General features: G+C 37.2%; 1 protein-coding gene and 2 long non-coding RNA genes across 7 annotated transcripts in view; all 3 read left to right on the top strand.

Moving 5' to 3' along the window:
• The window catches only part of LOC121073377, a 43836-nt gene extending 41167 nt beyond the window's left edge, over nt 1-2669 (top strand). For 2 of the 3 annotated variants that reach the window (XR_005821662.1, XR_005821660.1), the window contains exons 3-4: nt 337-465; nt 2333-2669. This is a non-coding gene — a long non-coding RNA (uncharacterized LOC121073377). Of the gene's footprint in view, nt 1-336; nt 466-2292 lie in introns of all 3 variants that reach the window. The other variant, XR_005821661.1, reaches the window with a different exon arrangement.
• A 4452-nt stretch (nt 2670-7121) lies between these two features.
• LOC121073016 (adhesion G protein-coupled receptor A3-like) overlaps nt 7122-22508 on the top strand; it is a 279022-nt gene continuing 263635 nt past the window's right edge. For 2 of the 3 annotated variants that reach the window (XM_040563482.1, XM_040563481.1), the window contains exon 1: nt 7122-7477. In XM_040563482.1, the coding sequence (XP_040419416.1) occupies nt 7248-7477 (230 nt within the window). In that variant the 5' untranslated portion in view covers nt 7122-7247. The remainder of the gene's footprint in view (nt 7478-22508) is intronic. The other variant, XM_040563480.1, reaches the window with a different exon arrangement.
• On the top strand, nt 9566-10356 carry LOC121073017. Its single transcript, XR_005821468.1, has 2 exons — nt 9566-9938; nt 10239-10356. It is a non-coding gene; the product is annotated as an uncharacterized LOC121073017 (long non-coding RNA).

Raw genomic sequence — 22508 nt, 5'->3', positions numbered from 1 at the left:
ATATCTTGTGATAATGAGATTCATACATAGCCGGGATCCTTTAAAAGTGGTAATATTTTGCAAATGATCTATGCTATGCTTAACAACCATTAAGATTTGTAAATACATATGCTTTTTATTTTCCATGCCTGTAATGGTACTTAAGTGTTTTTTTCCCTTGCAGACATTTGTTGTTGTTTCTGTACATAATACTGTAGTTACACAGTACTTTGATTTAATGCCAAAGGTTTTCCTTTCTAAAAGAACCAAGATGAATGATATAAAAGAACATAATATCTCTTAAACAGGGGAGTGAGCTACTGTGGAGGTGATGGTTTATTCCCAGTGTTTTTGCAGGAGGAGAGCAAGGCAACACTCCAGTTCTCCAAGAATGAACAAAGTATAAAAGCAAACTCAAGAATTACTGACAAACCTAAAAGATATTTCAAATGGTGGGAAGATGGCATCCAGCTGATATAAGAGAAGGTAAGGTTCAAAACCACCTTTGCACTGAGGAAGAGAACTGTTTTGAGGAAAATGCAAGCTCTCCAAAGGGACTCAAATAAGATGGTATGTCATAATGGCTGACACAATTTCAAGTGGCTTGAACTGAGAAATAATACGAAAATGGGAATATGCAGACAGAAAATAATAGATGTGGCTTTCTGCTTGTAAAGCAACAGGGACATAAATTTATTTTGACAAAAGGAATTTAGAGAAAGATGGAAAAGTGTTAAACTTTAGTTAGACTGAGGGATTATTGATATTAGTACAATCTTCTGCAGCTGTTTGTGGTAATTGGATTTGTTGGCTTTTCATGTTAGGGCTTCTGTCAATGGACTTTCTAATTTGGGCACAAAATATGAATCTCTTTAAACTCTACAAAATTAGTTCAAGACATGGTATAGCTTATTTCTTAAAACTGTTCATGTATAAAAGAATTCTCTTTTAATCTGTCATTTTTCCCTATATCTTCAAATTTTTGGCCATTTAGAAACAAATAAGTTGTTAGAAACAGTGGAAAATCTCTTCAAAACTACTGTTGGCATTCAGATAGGATACCATACAACTGAGTGACAAGGACAAAATGTAACAGGCAACAGAACATTTGACTATCTATCTTAAGCACTTATTGCATAATGAAATTCTTATTTTAACCATTGCATCTCAGTTTATAAATTATTTTCCTATGCATGCCCCTTTTCCGTTATAAGCAAATAAAACACCACACAATGAAATAAATAAAGGTTATACTAATAATATAATTTCACTTCATTTCACTGGATGCATGATGGCAAGTAACTCAGAAATGTTCTGAATAGCCTTGCCATTAAGTTGATTAGGAAGGGAAATAAGAGTAATAACTGCTTTTATTTTGCACCACTGACACATTGTTACAAGATGGTACAGTCATACAAAAAACACTTTAATTCATCTGAGGGTCAGTGAGATTGCTGGGGGCTGTGGCACATGATGCCCACAGGGAATGGGAGAGAGCAGGAGGCTCTTGTTGCTGTCTTCAATTGTCTGATGGGTAATTAAAGAGAGCGTGGCAGATAAACTTTTTTTTTCCAGACGTGCACAGCAAAAGGAAAAGAGGCAATTGATAAAATCTGCAGCAAGGGAAATTATTTTAAGAGCTAAAGAAAAGAAAATATTTGTAGCGTGGGTAGCCAGATACTGGAGTGGGGCCCAGAGGCTGTGAAATCCCCTTCTGTGGAGCGATTCACAGTGTCACTGGACAAGCCCTGAGCATCCAAACGTACTTTTGAAGCTGGCGCTCTTTTGCCTGGGGACTTGACCCAGATGATGTCCAGAGCTCCCTCTGATATAAATCACTCTGGCATTCTCTGCCTCTGTGCATTAAACCCAAACTCTATTATCAAATACTATAAAGTGTATTTAAAGTCCATTAATGAGGCTACACAGATAGGCATTTCTTTAGTTATTTATGTATATGATTTTTGTTATCTTCCTGACCTCAGAATATTCATTTACCATTTTATGTCTCTTCTGTAATGAAGGGAGCACCTGAGTGGTTATCTCTAGGAGATCAAGGGAAGGTATTAGGAGATCTTTGCAACTCAGGAAGGTGTAGAAGGGGCTCATTTGACTTTCTGTATGCAGGGAGATGACAGAGAAATCTGTGAAATTTCCCTGAGAAATCAGAGAAATTTTATTTTTCTGTGTGACAGAAAAATAAAACTTGAGATAGATGTCTACCTGGAAAAGACTGAGTTTTCAGTCTTATCTGTTTTTTTTAATTATTTTTTTTCCCCTGTGATTTTTCTCTCCCTTTTCTTCTGATACAAGGCCTGCTGGTAAGTCAGCCAGAATTCTCCTGTGTGTTTAGGAATGAACAACCCTGCAAAGCACTGGCATACGTACATCGACATCCAAAAATACACCCGGACAGCGCATCTTAAAACTGCGTGTGAGAGAAGGAGGATGGCTCTCCCAAAACCTTGTATTCTGCTGGACCTGATGTGTGGGCCTGTGGCAGTGCTGCTATGTGTCAGGAGCCTAACCCCACGCTAAGCCTCTGAAGGTATAAAGTTAAAATCCTTATTCTCCTCTGGCTGACTGTGCATGAGTTATTCTTCCGCTATTGTGCAAATAAAGAAATAAAGTGGCATTAAGAGATGAAGGGTAGAAAGCTCAAAAACATGTGCCTTTAGTGTCATTTTGGAACAATTTCAGTCTATTCTCTGTGGTGGCTGAGGGACTTGGTAACGGTTGGAGTTGCATTGGGTGATCACCAGAAATTTACACTGACATAAATTCCCATTACAGTTATGAGTCCTATTTTTACTTTTTATATATATTGTTTTGCAATAATTCTGGAGTACTCCTTGCAAAAATCTTGTCTCAGCTTTGAGAAACAGCTTACACTGTAGGGTGGTGGTTTTATTTTCCTCCAAATAGTTATTTATTTCACTGTTGATAGTTTTGTGATAGTTATTCCACTCTCCACTGGTAGTTCATCATTATTTGTGCATAACTACGCAGCTACATTCTCAGTTTCTAACAGAATTGTTTCTTGGGCTCTACTCTGCTTCATAAAAAACATATATATTCATTATTATTTTTTTGCAGGAGGTTTCTAGACTACTTATTTCAATGAAAATTTTAATATATTTTTTTCTGAAAGCTGCCACTCTGCAAGGACTGAAGGTTTGGAAAACATTTTGCTTCCAGATATGATACTGTATTTATAACTAATATGATACAAAATATGAGTGGAGGGAAAACAATGCAATTATACTTGAGGGTTTCTTACGCTATCATTTCTTCATCTAAAATTAATAGAGAGGTGTTTCTGATTGTGCTAATGCAGAATAGCAGAGATGGAAATCCTGTTCTGTCAATTCTTTCTAATAGAGCATTGTTCCCTATGGCACATTATTCACCGCTCTGATTACTGCAGCTCTGAATGACTCAGTTTCCGCATTTCCTTAAAAGATTACTCAATCTGTTAAATAGGTTCAGGACCGAGAGTCTGTTTCCGCACTCAGTTTTATCCAATTAATTCTAATGATTGGCAACAATTCTGGGTAACTTTGCTTGTATTGTTTTATTATCTTTGTTTTGAGACTGCCAATGCCCTATGAGAGAACCTCATGGAAAAAGACGATCCCACCTCTAACACTGACATTTTAATTCACCATGTGTGAAGCAAAAAAAAATCATTGGGTTCTTTCAATGTGAATGCTGTACTGTGTGCTTTTATTCAGTAGGCTTTTTTCCCCTCTATCACCTTTCAAATAATATCTTTTCACAGAATTCCAAGTGTCCCAGTGGAAACATGCTCTGGATCACTTTTCTCCCGGTTACTTTACCTATCCTTTTTCTAGGCCAAATCTCTTCCAGCATTTTTTTTAAATAATTTCATTGTAAAGGCTTACAGACATAACATGGTGGCATGCAGATGTGGTGTAGCATGAGATAGTTGTTCCTGGATTAATGGTGGGCGTAGGAGGAAATGGGGTGAGTGAGTCCTTGTTTCACTGCTGTCAATAAAGGGTCAATATTCAAGGAATTAAAGGGCTGATAGAGTGCCAATTTCTGGATAAGAAAAAACAAAAGCCCTGATGGTTTGTAGCTATTAAAGTTTCCATGGCTCTCTTCCAATACTAACATACTATTTTGAAATCCTGACAAAATTCAAATTGACTTATTTACATTCTGCTTCCCCATATTTCCTATTATTGTATAACACATTCTTGTTACTTAATTGCTGTGTAATGTCCTGTGATGCTAAGCAGGTGCTGCTGCTGCTTTGTGCTTGAGAACATGATCTAAATGTAATGTAAACCTGAAGTTCAATGCATCTCCTGTATCTCTAACCTCTGATTCCCTTTTATATCATTTATCTTCTTTCAGGCTAATACCATTTTAGGATTATCTTCCTAAATTTATTTACATTCCTTTCAACATTTACACATTCAGCCATGGGATAAAATTCCTCTCTCAAGTACTGCTGCAAGGATGTGGGATATGCACACAATAACACACCTACTAAAACTCCTCAAGACTTTTGATGCACAAAAAAAAAAATTAAAAAAAAAATTCTTTCTTCCCTGGTCTAAGAAAATTTATCCTTCACTTCCATTATTGAATCAAACAACAAAAGCAAGAATTTAACTGTAAAAAAATTATTAAAATTAGAAAATGTCATGTTCCAAGCAAATATCCAGTCATGCTTTTGTCTTCCAGGAAGTTATCTGAGCAGGACTTGGCTGCCTTCTATTCTTTAACCATTTCACAAATTTTCTTGGTTGGTTGTGTGAGCAGAAGGAGACCAGCACATACCATGTTCTGGTTGTACCCATGTGTGATAATCTTGGGATAGATCTAAAAATATTTCAGAGAAATTGAAAGGCCCAAAGGCAACTGCAATTTACCTTATCCTCAATCAGTTCCTATTTAACTGCACAGACATCTGAATTCTCCAAGTGTCTTTGACTTTAATATACATTATAAACTCAGAATTCTGATTTTGCACATCCCAAAATCCATCTCAAGAGCTCATGCCCTATCGTATGCTATCTACTGTGTGAGCCCCCCCAGACACCCAAGTTGTAGGCATATTCTATTTGTCTAAAACTTGCAGTTTTGGAACCCAAACAGAGCAATGTTGGCTGCTTTTAAAACTGCAGTGCCACAGCCCTTTTTCTTCCCTGCTAACAAGGGAACTTAGGATTATACTACTTTTCCAAGAAATTGAAAATTCAGTTGTTTGCATATCATGAGAGAGCTGAAATTTCATCTTCCAAAGTCTGGCAGATTGGCTCACTGCTACCAACATTGAAAGTTCTGCTGTGCTGGCTGGTGCCAACTGAAGCAGTAGTGAGCTGTTTAGGTACCCAGGACTCTTTTCAACCAGACCTCTGTTTAAACTGTGAGGTCTCAGGGCAGGAACATTATCTGTGCTTGTAAATCATACAAAAGTTACTTTTCCATATTCAAAGACAACAATGAAGGAAGGGGTAGATGTTTCTTTATTTGTAGCAAAGCAAGAAAAAAAAAATGTGAGATGAATGGGGAAGTGAAGAGGAAATTCTCCCTTAATTTTCATCTCTAATGTTGGGAATAATAGCTCCTTTTCCATTTTTGCTGTATGATTTGATAGATGGCTTCCATGTGAGTGTAACTCTTCTTGTTCTTTAATAAAACAATATTCTTTAAGAACTTTCAGGATCAGTGATCTAGAAAAGATGTTAAAATTCTACTAGCATGTGTTTAGGACTGAATTTGACTGCAAAATTCCACTCCCCAATAAGGTTAACACTAAATGAAATTCACGCTATGTTTCCATAAATAGGTATTCTCCACTTGTACTTTCACAAGTGGAGAGAATAGGTGAGAGAATATTTCAAAGTTGAAAAAAGTATTTGCAAATTGAAATGCTATATAGGTTTCCTTTATCATAAGGAAGAACAGCATGTAACTGTTACAATGCTGAGTCGTCTCATGTAACACCATCCATTTTGCAGTCTGTCAGTAAGCCTTACACGACTTTGCTTTTAAAAATAAAAGAGCAGAGGTTGTAATATTAATGATTCTTTAAATCAACAACTGTACAGAAAAGAAGATTGTTCCTGAGAAAGTTCCTGGAATTTCACAAGAGCACTAATCCTTCTATCACTTATTAATAAACTTAGTGCCTAAAGGCTCCAATTAGGTATTAAAACACAGCAATAAGAGGCATTGTAAATGGGCAAAACAAATCGCCCCTTAGGGACTATAATATAATATTGTTTTAAAAACTAGTAAGTTCTTAAAACAGCTTTACAGCCGTGGTGGACTATAAGTAACTTTGGCCTAGATCCTGCAATGAAAATGTGCGTTGTGAGTCCCTCTTGAGCAAGACAAGGCAGGGAACACGCTCCTTCTGTAAAAGCCCATTAAAAATCGAAGTCCTTGCTACAAATTGGATTTTTGTTCACTTTCAGAAGCAAACAACCAAAAAATAGGGTAGCTACCAGTTGATAGTAAACATCCACACTAAGAATTACTGTTGGTATTATGTAAAATACCATCGAGAAGCTCCAAAGCCACGGAGTACTATAAACCCACAAATCCAAGCAGAAAATCAAGCTGCTCGTTGACCTGGATGGCGGAGCAGCCCTTGGCTGTTGATCACACTGCTGCTGCAGGTGGTGCCCACAGCGTTATCCGAGATGTTTGACCTGGGATAACTTCGTGGAGCCACCCCGACAGAGGTGGCTGGAGCCCTGTGCTGCCTCTTGGTCTATGCTGACCTTTGTCCACAGCCTGACATTCCTTTCCCACCAACATAGGTGCGAGCCCCGCTTTGCGCACACGATGCTAAAGGGCCGGGCAGGCAAAACCGAGTATTTCCAACACCGGCGTCCCAACCCCCCGTAATTTCTTCACCTCCCGACTTCCCGACTGGTGCCTGCCCTGGGTGTAGCCCGCACCCGGAGCATCTGCCCCTTTCCTCGGGGTTCTTGCCGGGCACCCGCTGCGAGGCGCAGGTAGCGGGGCGCGGGGGCGGCTCCGGCCGCCGGGGGGGTGTCCGCGGGGTCCGCCCAGCGCCGCGGCTGCACGGGCTGCGGCAGGAAAGGAGCGGCGGCTCCTCCTCGGAGGAGGAAGGGGGGGTCCCTCGGAGCGGAGAGGCGCGGCGGGGCGGGGCGGGGTGGGCGCAGGAGGCGTGGAGGGGAGCGCGGCTGGAGCGCGGAGCGGCGCGGAGGGGAGCGTGCCATGCGCGGCGCGGCTGCCGGCGGCTCGCTCGCTGGCTCAGCATGCGGGGGCTCTGCCGCCGCCTCTGCCTCTGCCTGCTGGCCGCCGCGCTGGGGGGGCTTTGCGGGGGCAGCAGGAACTGCCCCGATCTCATCGTGGACCGCTGCCTCTGCGCCGCCGAGAGAGCCAAGGGGCCCGGCCGCCCAGCGCTCCGCATCAAAGTGGTCTGCAGCGGAGGCGACTTGGTGGAAACTTTGCAGCCCGCCGTGCTGCCCAACCGCACCGTGTCCCTGTGAGTACGGTCCCCGGTGCCCCCCCGCGAGAGCGCCCCGGAGGAAGGGGTGCGGGGCTTTGGGGGGCCGGCGCGCATCCCTGGGGACCGGGGGGGACCCCGCGGCGCGGCCGTGCCCGAGCGCTGCCGCAGGAGCCGGACGAACCGCTCCCAGCGGATTATAATATAACCCTGGGCCGGCTTTTAAAAAAAAGTATGTGAGCTCTTTTTTTTTTTTTTTTTTTTTTTTTTTTTTTTCTTTTCTTCTTCTCAGTTTGGAAACTCTTGCTGGCGTTTTGGTCGAGCTGGGGAAATTGGGCTTACCCTGATGTAAATTGCATGCTGCTCTGTGTGGTGGTTTGGAAAATTTCAGTGCTAGCAGAACCGATGGAGCTCGCTGGTGCACCTTTCTGCCGGCTACGGGATGGGCGCAAGCTGTCTGGGCAATGAATGAATGATAGAGATAATGGTAAACTGCCTGCTGGAGTTGTGTGTCACTAACTGGTATTCCCCTTCTCTCCTCTAAATAAAGTTTGGAATTTGACGTCTCCTTTTTTAATAAGAGTTTGCGTCCAACCATTTGAAACGACTGAATCTCCAATACTGTTCTGAGTTGTCTGCTAAAAATGACTAGCGCTTTGGTGTTTGACCTCTCTTTCCTTTTTTTTTTTTTTTTTTCTCCAAGTGTCTTGGAAATAGGTTAAGATGTTTTGTTGCCTGTTGCACATAGCTAAACTTGAATAAATGCTATGTATTGTTAGTCAACTAGTAGAACTTGTATCACCAATTATAGGCAAAAGTAACGTCCCTATAATGGACCCAAGCAGTAATAGCTCTGTGACATTTACCCTTTAGATCATGCACATATCCAACAGATCTTTTACTGTTGAATTTAGTTCTGTTGACAGTTCCTGCTGTGAACATCTCTACTGTTTACTGCATTTTCTTTAAGTCAACACTTTTAGAAGACAACTGGTAAAGACAGTAATTTATAACATCTGGGGAGCTCATGCTTGTAAACTTACAGATGTGCTGCGTATGCTTCAGTTCAATTTCAGCTCTAACAGTTGAGTGACTTGATGCTGATTAGCTGTATGCTGATTATTCATCTGGGAAGGTCTTGCTTGTTAATATACAAGATATAATAACTACACTTCCTGCTAAATTTTAATAGACTCTTTTAGAATGATTTTACTACATCAGTATAACTTTTAACCTAGGTGGTAAATTCACTGGTACTTTTGTAGTTTATATAACTGGCTATATAGTTTTTGCCTCCCAAAAGAGTATAAGAGGTCAACATCTTGGACAGACACAAACTTTTTTTTTTTTTTCTATTTGTTAAAGTTCTGTAGAAACTCTTAAACTCAGCATATCTTCAAAGGCTATTGTTCTTAAACATTGCTTTACAGAGTTTTATTTGGATTTTTTTTTAAGAAACTTTTCCTTTGACTAGGTAAGTATCAGTAGATGAATCCTGCTGACCGTAAGATTAACAGAAGTATGTATTCACTATATTGAAAAGAAATTGATCTGGAAACAGAAGTGAAGAAGTGAGAAAAGATGAATGAGAGAGGTGGTACGTTTTAAGTGTTAGGAAGGAGGATTTGCCCACTTATATCTGTGCTTTAGGGCACCAAAACCAAACCTGATACCTGAATATGCAAGTTTCAAGTGACACTTGTTCATACGCATTAGAAAGATACCGTGTTTGTTTTTTTAAACTTACTTACAAAAAGCCACTGACTTGATAGCTGATTAGCTGTACTTAGGTGGTATAAAACATACATACCTTTTTTTTTTTTTTTTGTATTTGACTCAGACAAATACAGTACCATGTATCACCTAAAATAATCCATTTTCTCTTACTGTCTGTCTTCGCTGTTTTTTTTTTTTTTTTCTTTCTTCCCATAAAGTAAATTTATTGCTAAGTCTTGAAAGTAAAAAGGAAAAAAGTTAAAATCTGAGTTAGGGATGTAATAACTTTCAGTAGTTGGAACATACAGATGACAAGTTGATTGAATGTGTCAAAGATTTTCCAGGAGAAACTGTTTTTGATGAATTAAATTACACTTGTGAGATTTGGCCAGCTGCAGAAAATAATGATAAAAAGCTCAAACACTAGTGCTCGTACATTTGTTTTTGTAGCTGCATGAAGAATTAGACAAAAGTGAATATTGCAGTAGACACTGCCTGTTTTCATTCAGTTTTATGGGCCCACAGAGAGAAAGAGAGTTTTAACATACGGAGCATAACCTTTTGGATTGCTTTAAAAAATAAGAAATATAGAGGTGAATAAAGGAACGCATATTCAGATGCAGTCACAATTAAATGAAACAATGTAATGAATGGTTTTGGGGATTTTTTTGGCAGATTCAATCATCATATTTCTCGTGTAGGGATGCCACTTCTCAAGTGCTATTTCCTTTCGGAAGAAAAGATTGAAGCCCAACTTAATTGCTCTGCAAAGATGACAGAGGGGGTAGGTACCTCTGCATCTCTTAAGCCATTAAGAGATGAAGTTGTAGGTCTGTAACTTTTCGTTTACTTGCTAGGTAATGTTGCTTACCAGCAAATTTTAAGAAGTTACGATTTGTTAGTTTAATGATTTTTTTTTCCAATTAACTGACCATGGACCTTGGCTGAGGTTGATGATTCAGGCTCTATGGCATGTATGCACTAAAAGTATTGCTACTGAAAGTACTTCTGCAATTTGGTAGGCAATGGTTTGACTTAACATAAGCTAATGTGAAGTCACTGAAGAAATGCTTATTCTTGACAGGTTTGGACCAATTATTTCCAGTGTATGTCGTGGGAAAGTATACATAGTTTCTTTGAAATCAGATGAACACTGCAGCCATTGAGTAGTGTCCAAATGCTCCCAATACTATGCATGACACTAGAAATAAAATCAAAATATAAGCTGATATATGAACTATTCCCTCCCCTTTATTTTATATTAAAAGAAAAAAAAACACAACAACATGAAGAACCTTGTTTTGGAATTACTGTTTTACTGTCTTTATTTAGTATTTTACTTCTTTGGAGATGGGATTCAAGTGCTTGATCTGGATCAAAAGAAAAAATAACTGTAGCTCCACAAAGTATTTGTGTGTATTTTGTTAAAAGCAATTCTAGCCTTTATTGATTTGCAACATAAATTTCTGTGCCTTGTGTATCAGGGTAGGGGAGGAGGAAGAGAGTTTCCCCCCCCCCCCCCCCCCATGGAGAATACTGCTATTGAATCATGAAATTATGCGAGCAGCACTCCCCACATCACTCTCAGTAAGCATGGACATGTAGACATGACAAGGAAGAATCACACCCCTTCATGATAATACAGCTTTCTCAGTCTAAACTTTATGGCTGAATACATGGGAATTCTTATATTGAATCAATACTTTACGAATTATTATTATTATTATTATTATTATTATTATTATTATTGTGTGATTGGATTGTTAAAGTGTAACACCAGAGAAAAAAATAACGTGCAAGTTTTTTCTCTTCTGCATTAATGGAAATTTTAGTTGTTAAACTTTTGACTGACTTACTGAAATTTGGGTTATACAGAATAAGACAGTAAAAATGGATTAGCCACTTTTTACAAAGCAGAAGTTCTACAATTTGAAATTTCAGGAATTAGTAGTTAGGTTTTGTTCTGAATTATTCCACGTAAACTGGACAGTATGTCTGTAGGTTGATTACTATCTGTACTTTTTTTTCCCGTCTTAAGTGGTGTCAAAACGTTTATCATTCCAGTTCTTAGAAATTCACAGTTCATTACATCTCTGGACAGAATATACTTTGGAGGTATAAATGTTGTCAGATTATAATAGCAGCATTATTTTTTTTGTCCTCCCTCTTAATTCAAAAGGAAGATTAACATAAACTGAAGGGTGTTATTTTTACAAATTTTGCCTACACATGCACCTGGGTAGGTTGTTTTAAACATCATTGTAGAAACGAAGAACACTTAAGGCAGTGTATGATCGTAGCAACTCACCATATATGAATCTTCCCACTTTTATATCTATGCACTTATTTTGACTGTGAATCAGAGGTTGTCTCCAAGTCCTCAGATTATCAATTGCAGACTGAGGCTACATGACTCCAGTGAAAATCCATAGCCATAAAATGTACATAGAGGTTTTCATCTTGAAAGCCCTTCACAAATATTACCCAGTCTTCTGAAAGCAGCATTCTCCCTGCTTTCCTCTGCCCCCAAATTACTTTTATGTCACATTCATTTATGTCATATCTACTGGCATTTATTATAACTTATTATATTACTGTATATTTTTCATGTCCAGTCTTGCCTTTTACACTTCTATATTACTTTAGTTTAGCATATATCAATATGATTTATAAGCATATAATTTTATATTTTTATATTTATATTTTATAAGCATTTCACTGTAAAAAATACCCCTCTTTTTTTTTTTTTTTTTTTTTTTTATGTCCCAAAGAGTTTAGACAATGAGCTAGCCAAAACAAACAGAGCAAGAATTGAGGGAAGGATGAACAAAAAGTATTATTCAGTAGCTTTATCTCCACATCTTAAAATTCACTTTTTCTTTTTTTTTATTTCTTTATTAGTATAAAGTTTCACGTTGTGTTCCTGATTTCTAAGTAATTGGGTTCTTAAAGACTGTAGGCTATTTCTCATTGTAAAGATTTTCACAGACATTTTCACCTTAGTTAGCTTCCTGTGTTCACTCAAAGTGGCAGAAAAAAAAAAAAGAATAAAAACCAGGTTTCCTGCTCCATTATTTATGTATGTATACATATTTATAGGTGCTTACTCCACAAGTTCTTAAAAAAAAAAAAAAAAAAAAAGCAGTTTGTGAAAGACATCCCTGTCATAAAGCAAATTGACACAGAAGACTTGGAAGAGCTGAGAGAAATGGTTGGGGAAGGCAAAACAAAGAGAAGAGAAAAACAGTACAGAAAAGTTTTTAGACAGAAGTCTGAATTCCCTTGATATTTCAAGGTATTTGGCTAGGGTGGCCAGAAAATACCATAACTGAAAATATTTTTCTTCATGTTATTTCTGATGAGAGGGTGGCTACACCTGAATTCTCTTGTCCATGTGTCAATACCATGCTGTACTCTGACCGCTTCCAAATTATGATTTTTCTGTTGATGAAACTGATCCATTGGCATTAATGAAAATTTTAACATGAGAGGAGCACGAAAAGGTTCTTTTAATAGAACTTTACAAATAATCTCCAAAATACCATAAAAACTTGTTTAACAGTTATTACATTAACTTTTTAAAGTTATATTAATCATGCTAAAGTTTCTTTCCCTATTTATTAATCTGCAAAATGTCATAAATTAAAAAAAAGCCATGTATCCTGGTGTTTTTAAGTTCTCAAGGTAACTTTCTCTGATGAAAGCATGAAAGCAGTTTGTGGAAGAGAGTGAGGTGAGAATTTTTGGAAACAGGTAAAGTTGTTTCACCGTATGAAATGTTTCCTTAATTCAGTAGAAACCAAGTCATTCCTGCATACTGGGAAATTTGCAGTATCTTACACTTAGTTTAATTCCAGAGATAAAAGTAAACCAATGAGATAAACAGGAAGATAGTAATACACGTGGAAATGAATTTTATCATATATGTATATCTGATACCTATTAAGAAGTCCTAAATGAAGTTGGGGTTTTATGATATCATATAATTTGTCAGTTGGTTACCTACTGAGCTTGTTTGCCATAAGCAGGAAGAGCTTTAGTATATGTCACTGCCTTTCTTTTTTCTTTCCCTCTCTCTCTTTTTTTTTTTTTCTTTTTTCTTTTAGGTAACCCTGATAGTCATTAAAAACTATTTAGTTTTAATGATTAGAAGATATATGTGCAACAGAAATTTGTTTCTGAACCATAGGTATTATCATCTGTTGCAGTGGCCAGGGAGAAGGTGATGTATGTATGTGGAATTTCCCACTATACAAAGCTGTGCAAGCTGCTGCCCTTTGAGACCAAGGTACGGTCAGCCCTTAAAGTGGACTGTTCTTTAAATTTGAGAATGTAGAAATTTTTGTTATTATTTTATTTTAAGGAAGACATACTGAAATATTTCCTCAAAATACATTTTTCTTTCCTTGTCCACTTCCAAATACCCTGGCAGCATCATGTGAGGTGAGGTGAAGCAAAGATGCGGGAGGGATGTGGTAGGGAGAGAGGTGAAGAAGGGGAAAAAGCTCTTACAACAGTTCATAGCCAGAAGGAAAGGGTCTGAAAAATGTTATTAAAATGAAGCATACAGTGTTTCATATTTATATACATTCTCCTTTTTCTGCATCTTTCAGAAGTTTAAAATCACAAAATTTTTTGACTGTTTTATGCTGTATAACAAAAGGGTCCGGTTAACACCTGTGACTCTAGAAGCCAATTTTTTCCTTTGCCTTCGATACAGACCCAGCAGCTTTCTGGGCAGAAGTAGCCAGAGTAACATAGTGCCTTACTTGGGGCCTTCTGTCATAACAAATTTTGCAGCTATTGTATTCAGCCATACTCCACGTAATTCACCCCTACTTTCCTTGCTACTGTCTTTTGACCTGTTTTTATAATACAGAGCTGACATCATCTGGAAGTTAAAGAGCAGAGTGTCTTCACTGAGATAGAGATTCGGCTGTAATATCCAGTAGGAAACGTGTGCCTGTGTCTATGTATACATGCATGTATATATACACAAACACATGAAGCTTACACACTTCCTTCATGTACACGAGAGTGAGAAGTTTCTGCCAGCTTGAATTTCACTACTTTAATAACATCTGTGCGTGTTTTCAGAAATCTCTACATGTGCTTTTGTGATTTTGAGGAAAAACTGCCTATTGATTTCTAAGCTTCCTCCTTTTCCATCTTCCTGATAGGATGTAGAAAACCATCACAGCTTCAAACGTGTACAAAAGGAGGAAAAGTTTGGGTGTGTGTTTCTCTAATCAGCTGTGATTAATGCTGATCAATCACAAATTCGTTGTCTGATTCTAGACTTCCCAAATCTCAATTGGCAAAAAATATTATATTTAAAATAATATATATATATTTTCCATTTACTTTGGAAATTGTGTAATACAGAAAAAGTTCAGGCTTGGTTTATTTTTGTGGCAACATGCCATTCTTCACCCTTCTCTTAAAATTGTTTCCAACTGTGTTTTCATGTCTGGGACTGATTTGAGAGTACTCTGAAGGTACGTTTACTCATTACGAAAACTCTGCTTTTGCATTTTTTATTATAGTCTTACAGCCTTGTTGACAGTTTCTTTTCTGTTCTTAGTTGGATATAATCTTATCTGAACAGCACTATGTCAAATGTATAAACTGCTCTGCCAATAAAGTAAATACACAGTGGTTTATGGCTATTACATTCATAGACCTATAAATCTGCAAAAACCTGAGATTTATTCCTAGATCATATAGAATTCAAATTTGCTGATAGCTATGCATAAGTAAGCAAATTCTTCTAAACTTGCATTTTAAGGTTTAGGTCCTTTTGTAAGTGGCTGTCTTATGAAATGGCTATTCATCAAAACTCATGAAGGTATAAAGGTACTGGCATGCATTTTCAGTGTGTATACTGTAGGCTTTGTATAACACAAAATGAAGTTTAAATGATTTTCTGTGTTATTAAGGTATCATTATGGTTTTGAGTAACCTGATCAGTCAAGGCCTCCAAATGCCAAATTATGGACAGTTTTGATTCTCCTAGTTTATTGAAGAATTTGAATTCTTCCTTCTCATAACAATCAAGATGATGTCTCCTCATAAAGTCCTTCTTTTTATGTTATGACATAGATTATCCCAGAGAGTGCATTAGTGCATGTTTTATAGATAAAAGTATAAACTGGGACGGTAAAGGTTTAAGTGTACTGTAACTCGAGAAAAGAAAGAACTAAATCATAGAATGGAAAATAAAGTTAAAAGTAGTAGTAATCAAATCAGGCCTGGAAAATTTGGAGAAAAGCATTGATTTAAGAAAAGAATTGAACACTTTACTTTGCAATATATTATTAGTTCCCTGGCAACTGTTACTTGGATATCTGCATTTCAAATTATCATGCATGGTATCAATTTCTGTGTGAGTGGAGGGGTGGAAGAAAAGCATAATCTGTTTGTTCAGAACTTTCTCAATACAGTGACCTTAATAGATATTTAAGAGGATGTATATTGAAATGTTAGGAAAGCTTCCTCTAAAGGAATGTGCTAAAAACCTGGCACAACAGGAAACTTACTAACATTATTATTATTATTATTATTATTTTAAAAAGAAGGAAAAAAAAAAGAAAACAGTCATTACCAATTTTGAGGAATCAAATTTACCAGCACTCCTAAGTAACAATATATTTCCATGTTAACATGTGTCCTATCAGGGTGGTATTGCATGCTAAGGAAAATGATTAATTCTCTTTGTCTTCCATGGGTCATCCTCTGTGCATGGAGCCATCTGCTACTAGTTTCAGGGTCTTGTAATTCTGCACCTTACTTTTATTATTACTGCTCTTACATTGATATTTCTCCCCATTTTCTTTCTCACCTGTATCTTATTTTTGTTCAAGCCTCACACGTATCACAAACTTTCTCTTGCTACAAATGCATCTCAAAAATTAAATGATAATAAAAAAACCAACTGCCTCCCTCTTGGTCAGCTCTGGTCTTGGTCCTCTGACGTGCTTCATCCTTACTTTCCCATGTGTATCCATTTCTCTGCCAGCTTCTGCACTTTCACTGGTGTGTGCTGCTGCTTCCAGCTCACAGTCTCAGACACTTCTCTAGTCTTTCATGACTTTCCAGTTTCTTCTAAACATTACATCTTCCCTCATCACCTTTGGCCCTTGACTCATTCTATTCTTTTCTTCTGAACTTGCTGAGTGAAACTGAAATGAGTGAGGATATGGGTCCTCAGAGGGATCTGACTTAAGTCCTGGAGTTCAGCGGTGCCTGGAATTGGTGCCAGGCGGATGGAGTTGACACTATTACAAAACTTTCAAACAAGAAAAATGTTTGGTTCTGCCTCCTTACAGAGTTTATCATCAGAACTGCAGCGAGCAGCATAGAGAAGTCTGAATGTTCTTGTGTCAAGCAGTGATTTACATTGATCCACTGGCTGTGTTGCTGATGGTAGGAAGGAAAAGTCATGATGGCCAGGTTTGTTTCACATCCCCAGGATTTTGTAGTGTTCAGGAGGGAAGAGGAAAAGTGTAATTTCTAGTTTTCTCTACCCTTTTTGACAACATTCAAACAATATTGCAACCATCCTTCCAAAACTGTGAAATGTGTATAACACAAGTAATTACAGTGATAAAGATGAAAATTTGACATGTGCTATTAGTCTTGTTGCAGTTCTTGAGCCAAAAAACTAAAATTTTCAATATGTAGGCAAATCTAAGCTTAAGGGACAGCATTCCTTTCTCCTGTGATATGGCTAGTATTATTCACATGCTAAGTTTATCATATAGCTCCATCTTAAATTAGATCAAGTTAACGAACTGTTCTCAACAATAGCTGTAGCAGCTGACAAATCTATACTAATTTTGCAAAAGCCGTGATTTCTCATTCACGCTACAGATGGGATGTGGGAAAGGTAACATGGTCAAAATGCATGAGCTTTCACTGCTCAGTAACATGTGGTCGTTCCTGCAAGTTACATTGCTGGTCCTGGTTTCTGACTAGCATTGCTCTGTTAAGTAAGTCATACAAAAGAAACATGTTTTCCATTGCAATAAAACAGTACATGCTATTCTATCAGCAATGAGTGTCATCATTATAAGACTTATTTTCATGTTATGCACACATTTTGTGAATTGTATGTACCAACCTCTCATCATTAGATTTATTTATTACAAGAGACCCTGATGAGATGTATTACCTCATCTATAGCAAGGTAATTATATGTAGATGGGAAGGGGTAGAGTTTTGTCATATTATGCTTTGAGTAACTCTTCAAAGTATGATACAGTGATTGCTAACAGAAATTGGATTACATAGTGCTTAGAAAATAGAGTCAATCCGTGGGCGTTACAACACCACGTATTCAGGTACCTGTTAAACTACTGGTGCATGTAAGAATAATTTCTGCAGTTTTTCCCTCTGTATTTGGTAACAATAAGCTCTTGGAAAGTTAATCTGCACTTTCCATTGGTTATATCATACAGGAGTCTTCCAGAGGGAAGTTCCATTTATTTATTTATTTATTGGTTTAATGGTGGGTTTGACTTTGGGTAAGAACCTAAGTCCATCCAGTGCAGCTGGTAAGCCACATGTAAGGGTTATTTATTTATTTATTCATTCATGTGGTCATGAATTACTTTGCTTTCTTTTGATTTCTTTAGTTACAGACATTAATAGGGTCGCATTAAGTTTTTAGGATTTGAGGACCTGTTTTGGTATATCTGAGGAAGAGTGGAGGAGTACAACATTTCAGGTTGGAAATTAGGAGAAATTTCTTCTCAGAAAAAGTAGTTAGGCATTGAAACAGGTTGCCCAGGGAAGTGTTGGAGTCACAGTTCCTGGCGGTGTTTAAGGAAAGGTTGGATGTGGTACTTAGGGACATGGTTTAGTGGGTGATATTGGTGGTAGGCGGACAGTTGGACCAGATGATTTTGGAGGTCTTTTCCAACCTTAATAATTCTATGATTCGAGATATAAATATCAGGAAATGGTGTGACCTCAGTCATAGATGTTTGGTATTTATTTTATTTATTAGTATGATTTAAGGTATGTATTAAATGAATGCCAATTGCTGCTTGTGTAAAATAAAGACTTACATGCCACGTTTATACTTGCCAATCCTCATGAAGCTATAGCAGATATTCTAGAGCTAATGTCTTTAGTTTAATCAGAAAAAGAGAAAATGAGATTTGCAGAAAAAGAGAAAAGGATGAATACTGGAATTTCTCACATTTAAATTGTGGGGAAAAAAACCACACATAATAGTCATTTATTGTACAATTCAAAATTCTTTTCACTTTCTGCAACATTACTTGCTTTTGCATTTTATTTAACAATGTTAAGAGTCAACAATGTAAATTCACAAACCAAAAAAACTATAAAAGCTAAATTAATGTAATAAATATCAATCTTCTGAATTTAGAGCAAATCAAGTTACTGCTTCACGTTTATTGATTATAAATCTGTTTCTAATTAACTATTCTTCCTAAAAGAATTCTTATTAATTAATTTGTTCTTATATTTAATAAATAGCCTATTAGTGAATTAGTCCATAAGGTGATTTTCATAAAATTTTACACATTTAAAGATTAAATTGCTGGCTAGGACATCTTGATTTTTTTTTCAGTTTTATTTTATTAAAAAAAAAAAAAAGCAATATTGGTAATTGGACAAAATGACTTCAAATGAAACTGTCCTCCATATTTTTTCCATATTTTTCATGTATCAGTAACAAGACTAAGAAAATTGGCTGCTTGAGTCTCCCTGTAATTAAATGGCGTTTAAGATTTTTTTTATTTTTTTCCTCTGTAGGCACCTTTGAAGAACTTGGGTCACTATTTCAATATCTTTATTACAGTTACTTGGTCACCAAGGTATTTGTTAATGAAGAGGGATTAGATGCCAAGCCCAAGTTTGGAATAGATTAGAGCAAATAATTTTTTAATGCTAGCTTTCCACAGCATTACTTTAGCTGAGGTAGAACAGTTATCTTAAACAAATAAAATCCCTCAAGTAATCACTTACTAAATAGCACTAAAGTCAAGTTGTTCGTTTGTCTTTTCTTTTGTAAAACTGTCTGTCAAAATGGTGGTATTGAATTATATGTTGAGTCAGTGGTTCCATATGAATAGGTAGTGTATAAGCTTTTTCAGCTGGTTGGTGTTTTGTTTTTGAAATTGGCATAGCTAATAAAGCTTCTTGTAGGCTGAAGAACTGGAGTAGTAGGACTTCCCATCTTTTCTTACTTGCTGCTCTGCTGTTTTGCCTGAATCTTCAGTTTTGGAATCTATAAAAACATCATATGTGAACATGAAAAATATTTATGATTCCAAGCTTTTAATTTACAGTCTGGATCTTTGATAAAAATAAGCAAGTGGTTGTCCTGGATGAGACCATACGGCCATGTAGCCCAACAGCCTGTCTCCAATAGCATTTAGAACCAGGAGTCTATGGTAGAGTAGCAGTGGGACATTTCTCACAAGGATCTTCCAGTCTCCAGCCGATCTCAGAGTTGTAGTTCCTGTGTATTTAATTTACCAAAATGGATTGTTCTTCTACAGCCCTGCCCAGCCCGCCCCCAAACCCTTTCCAGCTCTGCATTTGTAGTATCCCATGGCGAGAGGTACTGCAGCCTAACTGTGTGTTGATAAGGAATAGCCTCCTTTTGTTTATGTCTGAGTTTCAAGAGTTCAAAACTCTTTCTTTGGAATTTGTTTCAGCCTGAGCTGATGTGGTAATCAAACTCAGGAAAATGGGCTGCGTTCTGTCTTTAAGAGAAGAGCTCGTCTCGGTGTTTTTCTAGTTGTCCTTTTACCTTTCTCTTATTGTCGTTAATCACTGTTAGTAAGCTGAAAGGCAAGGAAGTGATGGAATTTCAAAAAATAAAATTTATGCTGTTAATATTATTCTTTCTTGTATGTAAATAGAGTTTGTTTAACTTTGTGAAAAGAGAGCAATGATAAAACTTTTAAAAAATTATTTTATTTTTGTTTATTTTTTTAAGCAAAGGCATTGCATTTAGTGCAATCCATGGGGAAATGCATTGGTCTTCTAGATAGAAAAAGGGAGCTCTGTCCCTACTTATTAATGAAAAATGAACAAAAGCTTAAAGTCAGCTTTCTCATTGGCTGGCCTAGTTTTCTCTTGGCAGATTGATAGATTTTCCTGCTTCCCTCTGTATTCCTGAATAATAAATGTATCTTCACTTTTACGTGTACATTAAGGCCAATATTTTGTGGTTTGTTTAGTTATTGGTGCTATGGAAAGGAAAGAGGGAAGAAAGTATGATTGAAAGAATAACTATTGCCATAACAGCATGCCTGTGGGGAAAAAAAAAAAAAAGGCTTTGGATCAGGTTTTAAAGATCAGATTAAAAATCAGATTTTAAAAGTCACAGAGTACTGTTTGATTGGTCTCTCTCTCCATCTCTTTTTTTTTAATAATTTTTCTCCTCTGCTAAAATCTTCTTTTTACTGGTACTGATGTTAGCAATTATCTTGTGCAGAAAGATTGCAGCATATTGGTTTTGCTGGTTGTTACTTCGCTTGTGTTAAATCTTCATTTTCTTTTTCTATGTATGATTCAGATAACAGCTCTAAGCCTAATAACATGATGATAATGATTCAGTAGATTTTGTTACTTAGTGATTATGGGTTATCAGTGTATGCATGGAAGGAAATGGTTAAAAGAAAACAGAAGTGGAAAAATTACAAGTTTAGTGGCTCAGCTTTTGGACTGGGTGGGGTAAGAAAACATGTAAAAATATTGATAATCTGATTTTAAACTGTATTATTCTTAGCAGATCCAGATGAAGTCTTTTTGGATGCCTGCTTTCTTGAGATAGTTTTTCTATTTATCTCTGTGTTTGGGGACATGCCTGAAACTAATACTCTCAACGGGAGTTGAAGTCGATGATCCTTGTGGGTCCCTGGACTCAATGATTCTTGTGTGGGTCCCCTCCAACTCAGGATATTTTGATTCTATAGTCTATTGTTTTGTGTAGGATTGCCACTAAACCTGTTTTTCATCCATGTTTCTGGACCTAGAGCTATGCTTTGTCCTTTTAGTTGTTACTTCATTCTGCACCATTTTCCTGATTTCCTGCCATATTGATGACTGCTTCATTTATGTTTTTGTTGTTTGTTTAAACTTGTAAATTACGGGAACCACCTTTCAGGAACTGGCTGTCAGGGAATTCCTCTTCCTGGGCCTTGCTAGGAGAGTTTTTGCCTCTGGTGATCATTCAGAGGGCCTAGTGTCTGCCAGATTCTCCCCAAAAGGGGAGATAATTAGACTAAGAGAATAGTATATGTATACTTCATCAACTGGATTGACACGTCTTGTGGAAGAGTTATATACTTAAAAACTCAGGTCACTTCCCTGTATTGATCTGTGTGAGTGGTTTGAAGATTTACAGGCCTCATGGAGAACATCCTGCCCAGTCATCAGAGATGGATCTGCTCTGCCCAGCACTTTCTGCCTCTCTGGACAAATGTGTGCATTGCTGACAAAGTTGAAGATGAGTCAGAGTTGAAGGCTATCCTGAAGCCACAGAGGATGCTATGGGACTTGCCCTCACTTAAAGGTTTTCCCAACCCAAAGTGACTGCTCACTTTGAGCCTGAAAGTCTTCAATTATTATTATTATTTTATTTTTGGGAGGCAAAGGGGTGTTTTTGCACTGTATTGTAATAGAGGTTATTCTGCAGAAAAAGATGTATTGATCACTAAACAAATGATTTATTAAGGTTAGTTTGCCTGTACTTAACAGAATAATAAATGAGGCTGGAGGGGAGGATGAGAATATGAATGGATGTCTGGAACATGTGGATACTATATTAGCTATCTACTCTTTCTTCTTTTGTTTTTCTGTGAGTTTCTGTGATTGAGAAGACGACTGATAAAATTGAGATAAATGTCAGTATTGATAAATGCTAAGTGAAAAAGGGCATGTAGAACATTTTAACTTTACTTATGCATCGGTTGACTTTAAACTAGATGCTTGTTTTCTGACAGCTCAGCAGTAGTCAACACAAGTAACAAAACAAAACATTTTGTTCCCACTGTGTAAGTGCATGGTGATGCATCTGCATCTTGGATGCTGTGTACAGTTCTGGTTCTTCTATGTCAAAAAGGGTATAGCATAACAAGACAAGGTATAGAAAAGGGGCCATAAATGTTCAGAACCATGGAACAGCTTGTGTATGAGGAACGATGAATAGCTAAGGGAGTTTTAGAGTTTTATCCTGAAACACACTTAAAAGTGAATAGGGAAGGTTATTTTTTTTTTAGGTTTTACATGGTATAGGATTGAGGAGGCAACAAATTATTAGTTTGGAGTTTCTAAGAAATAAAAAGTAATTCTTCATGCCTTACACATA

This window comes from Cygnus olor, chromosome 7 (genome assembly GCF_009769625.2).
Source record: "Cygnus olor isolate bCygOlo1 chromosome 7, bCygOlo1.pri.v2, whole genome shotgun sequence".
In the NCBI taxonomy this organism is placed as follows: Eukaryota; Metazoa; Chordata; class Aves; order Anseriformes; family Anatidae; genus Cygnus; species Cygnus olor.
This window is presented reverse-complemented; position numbering and strand designations above follow the sequence as displayed.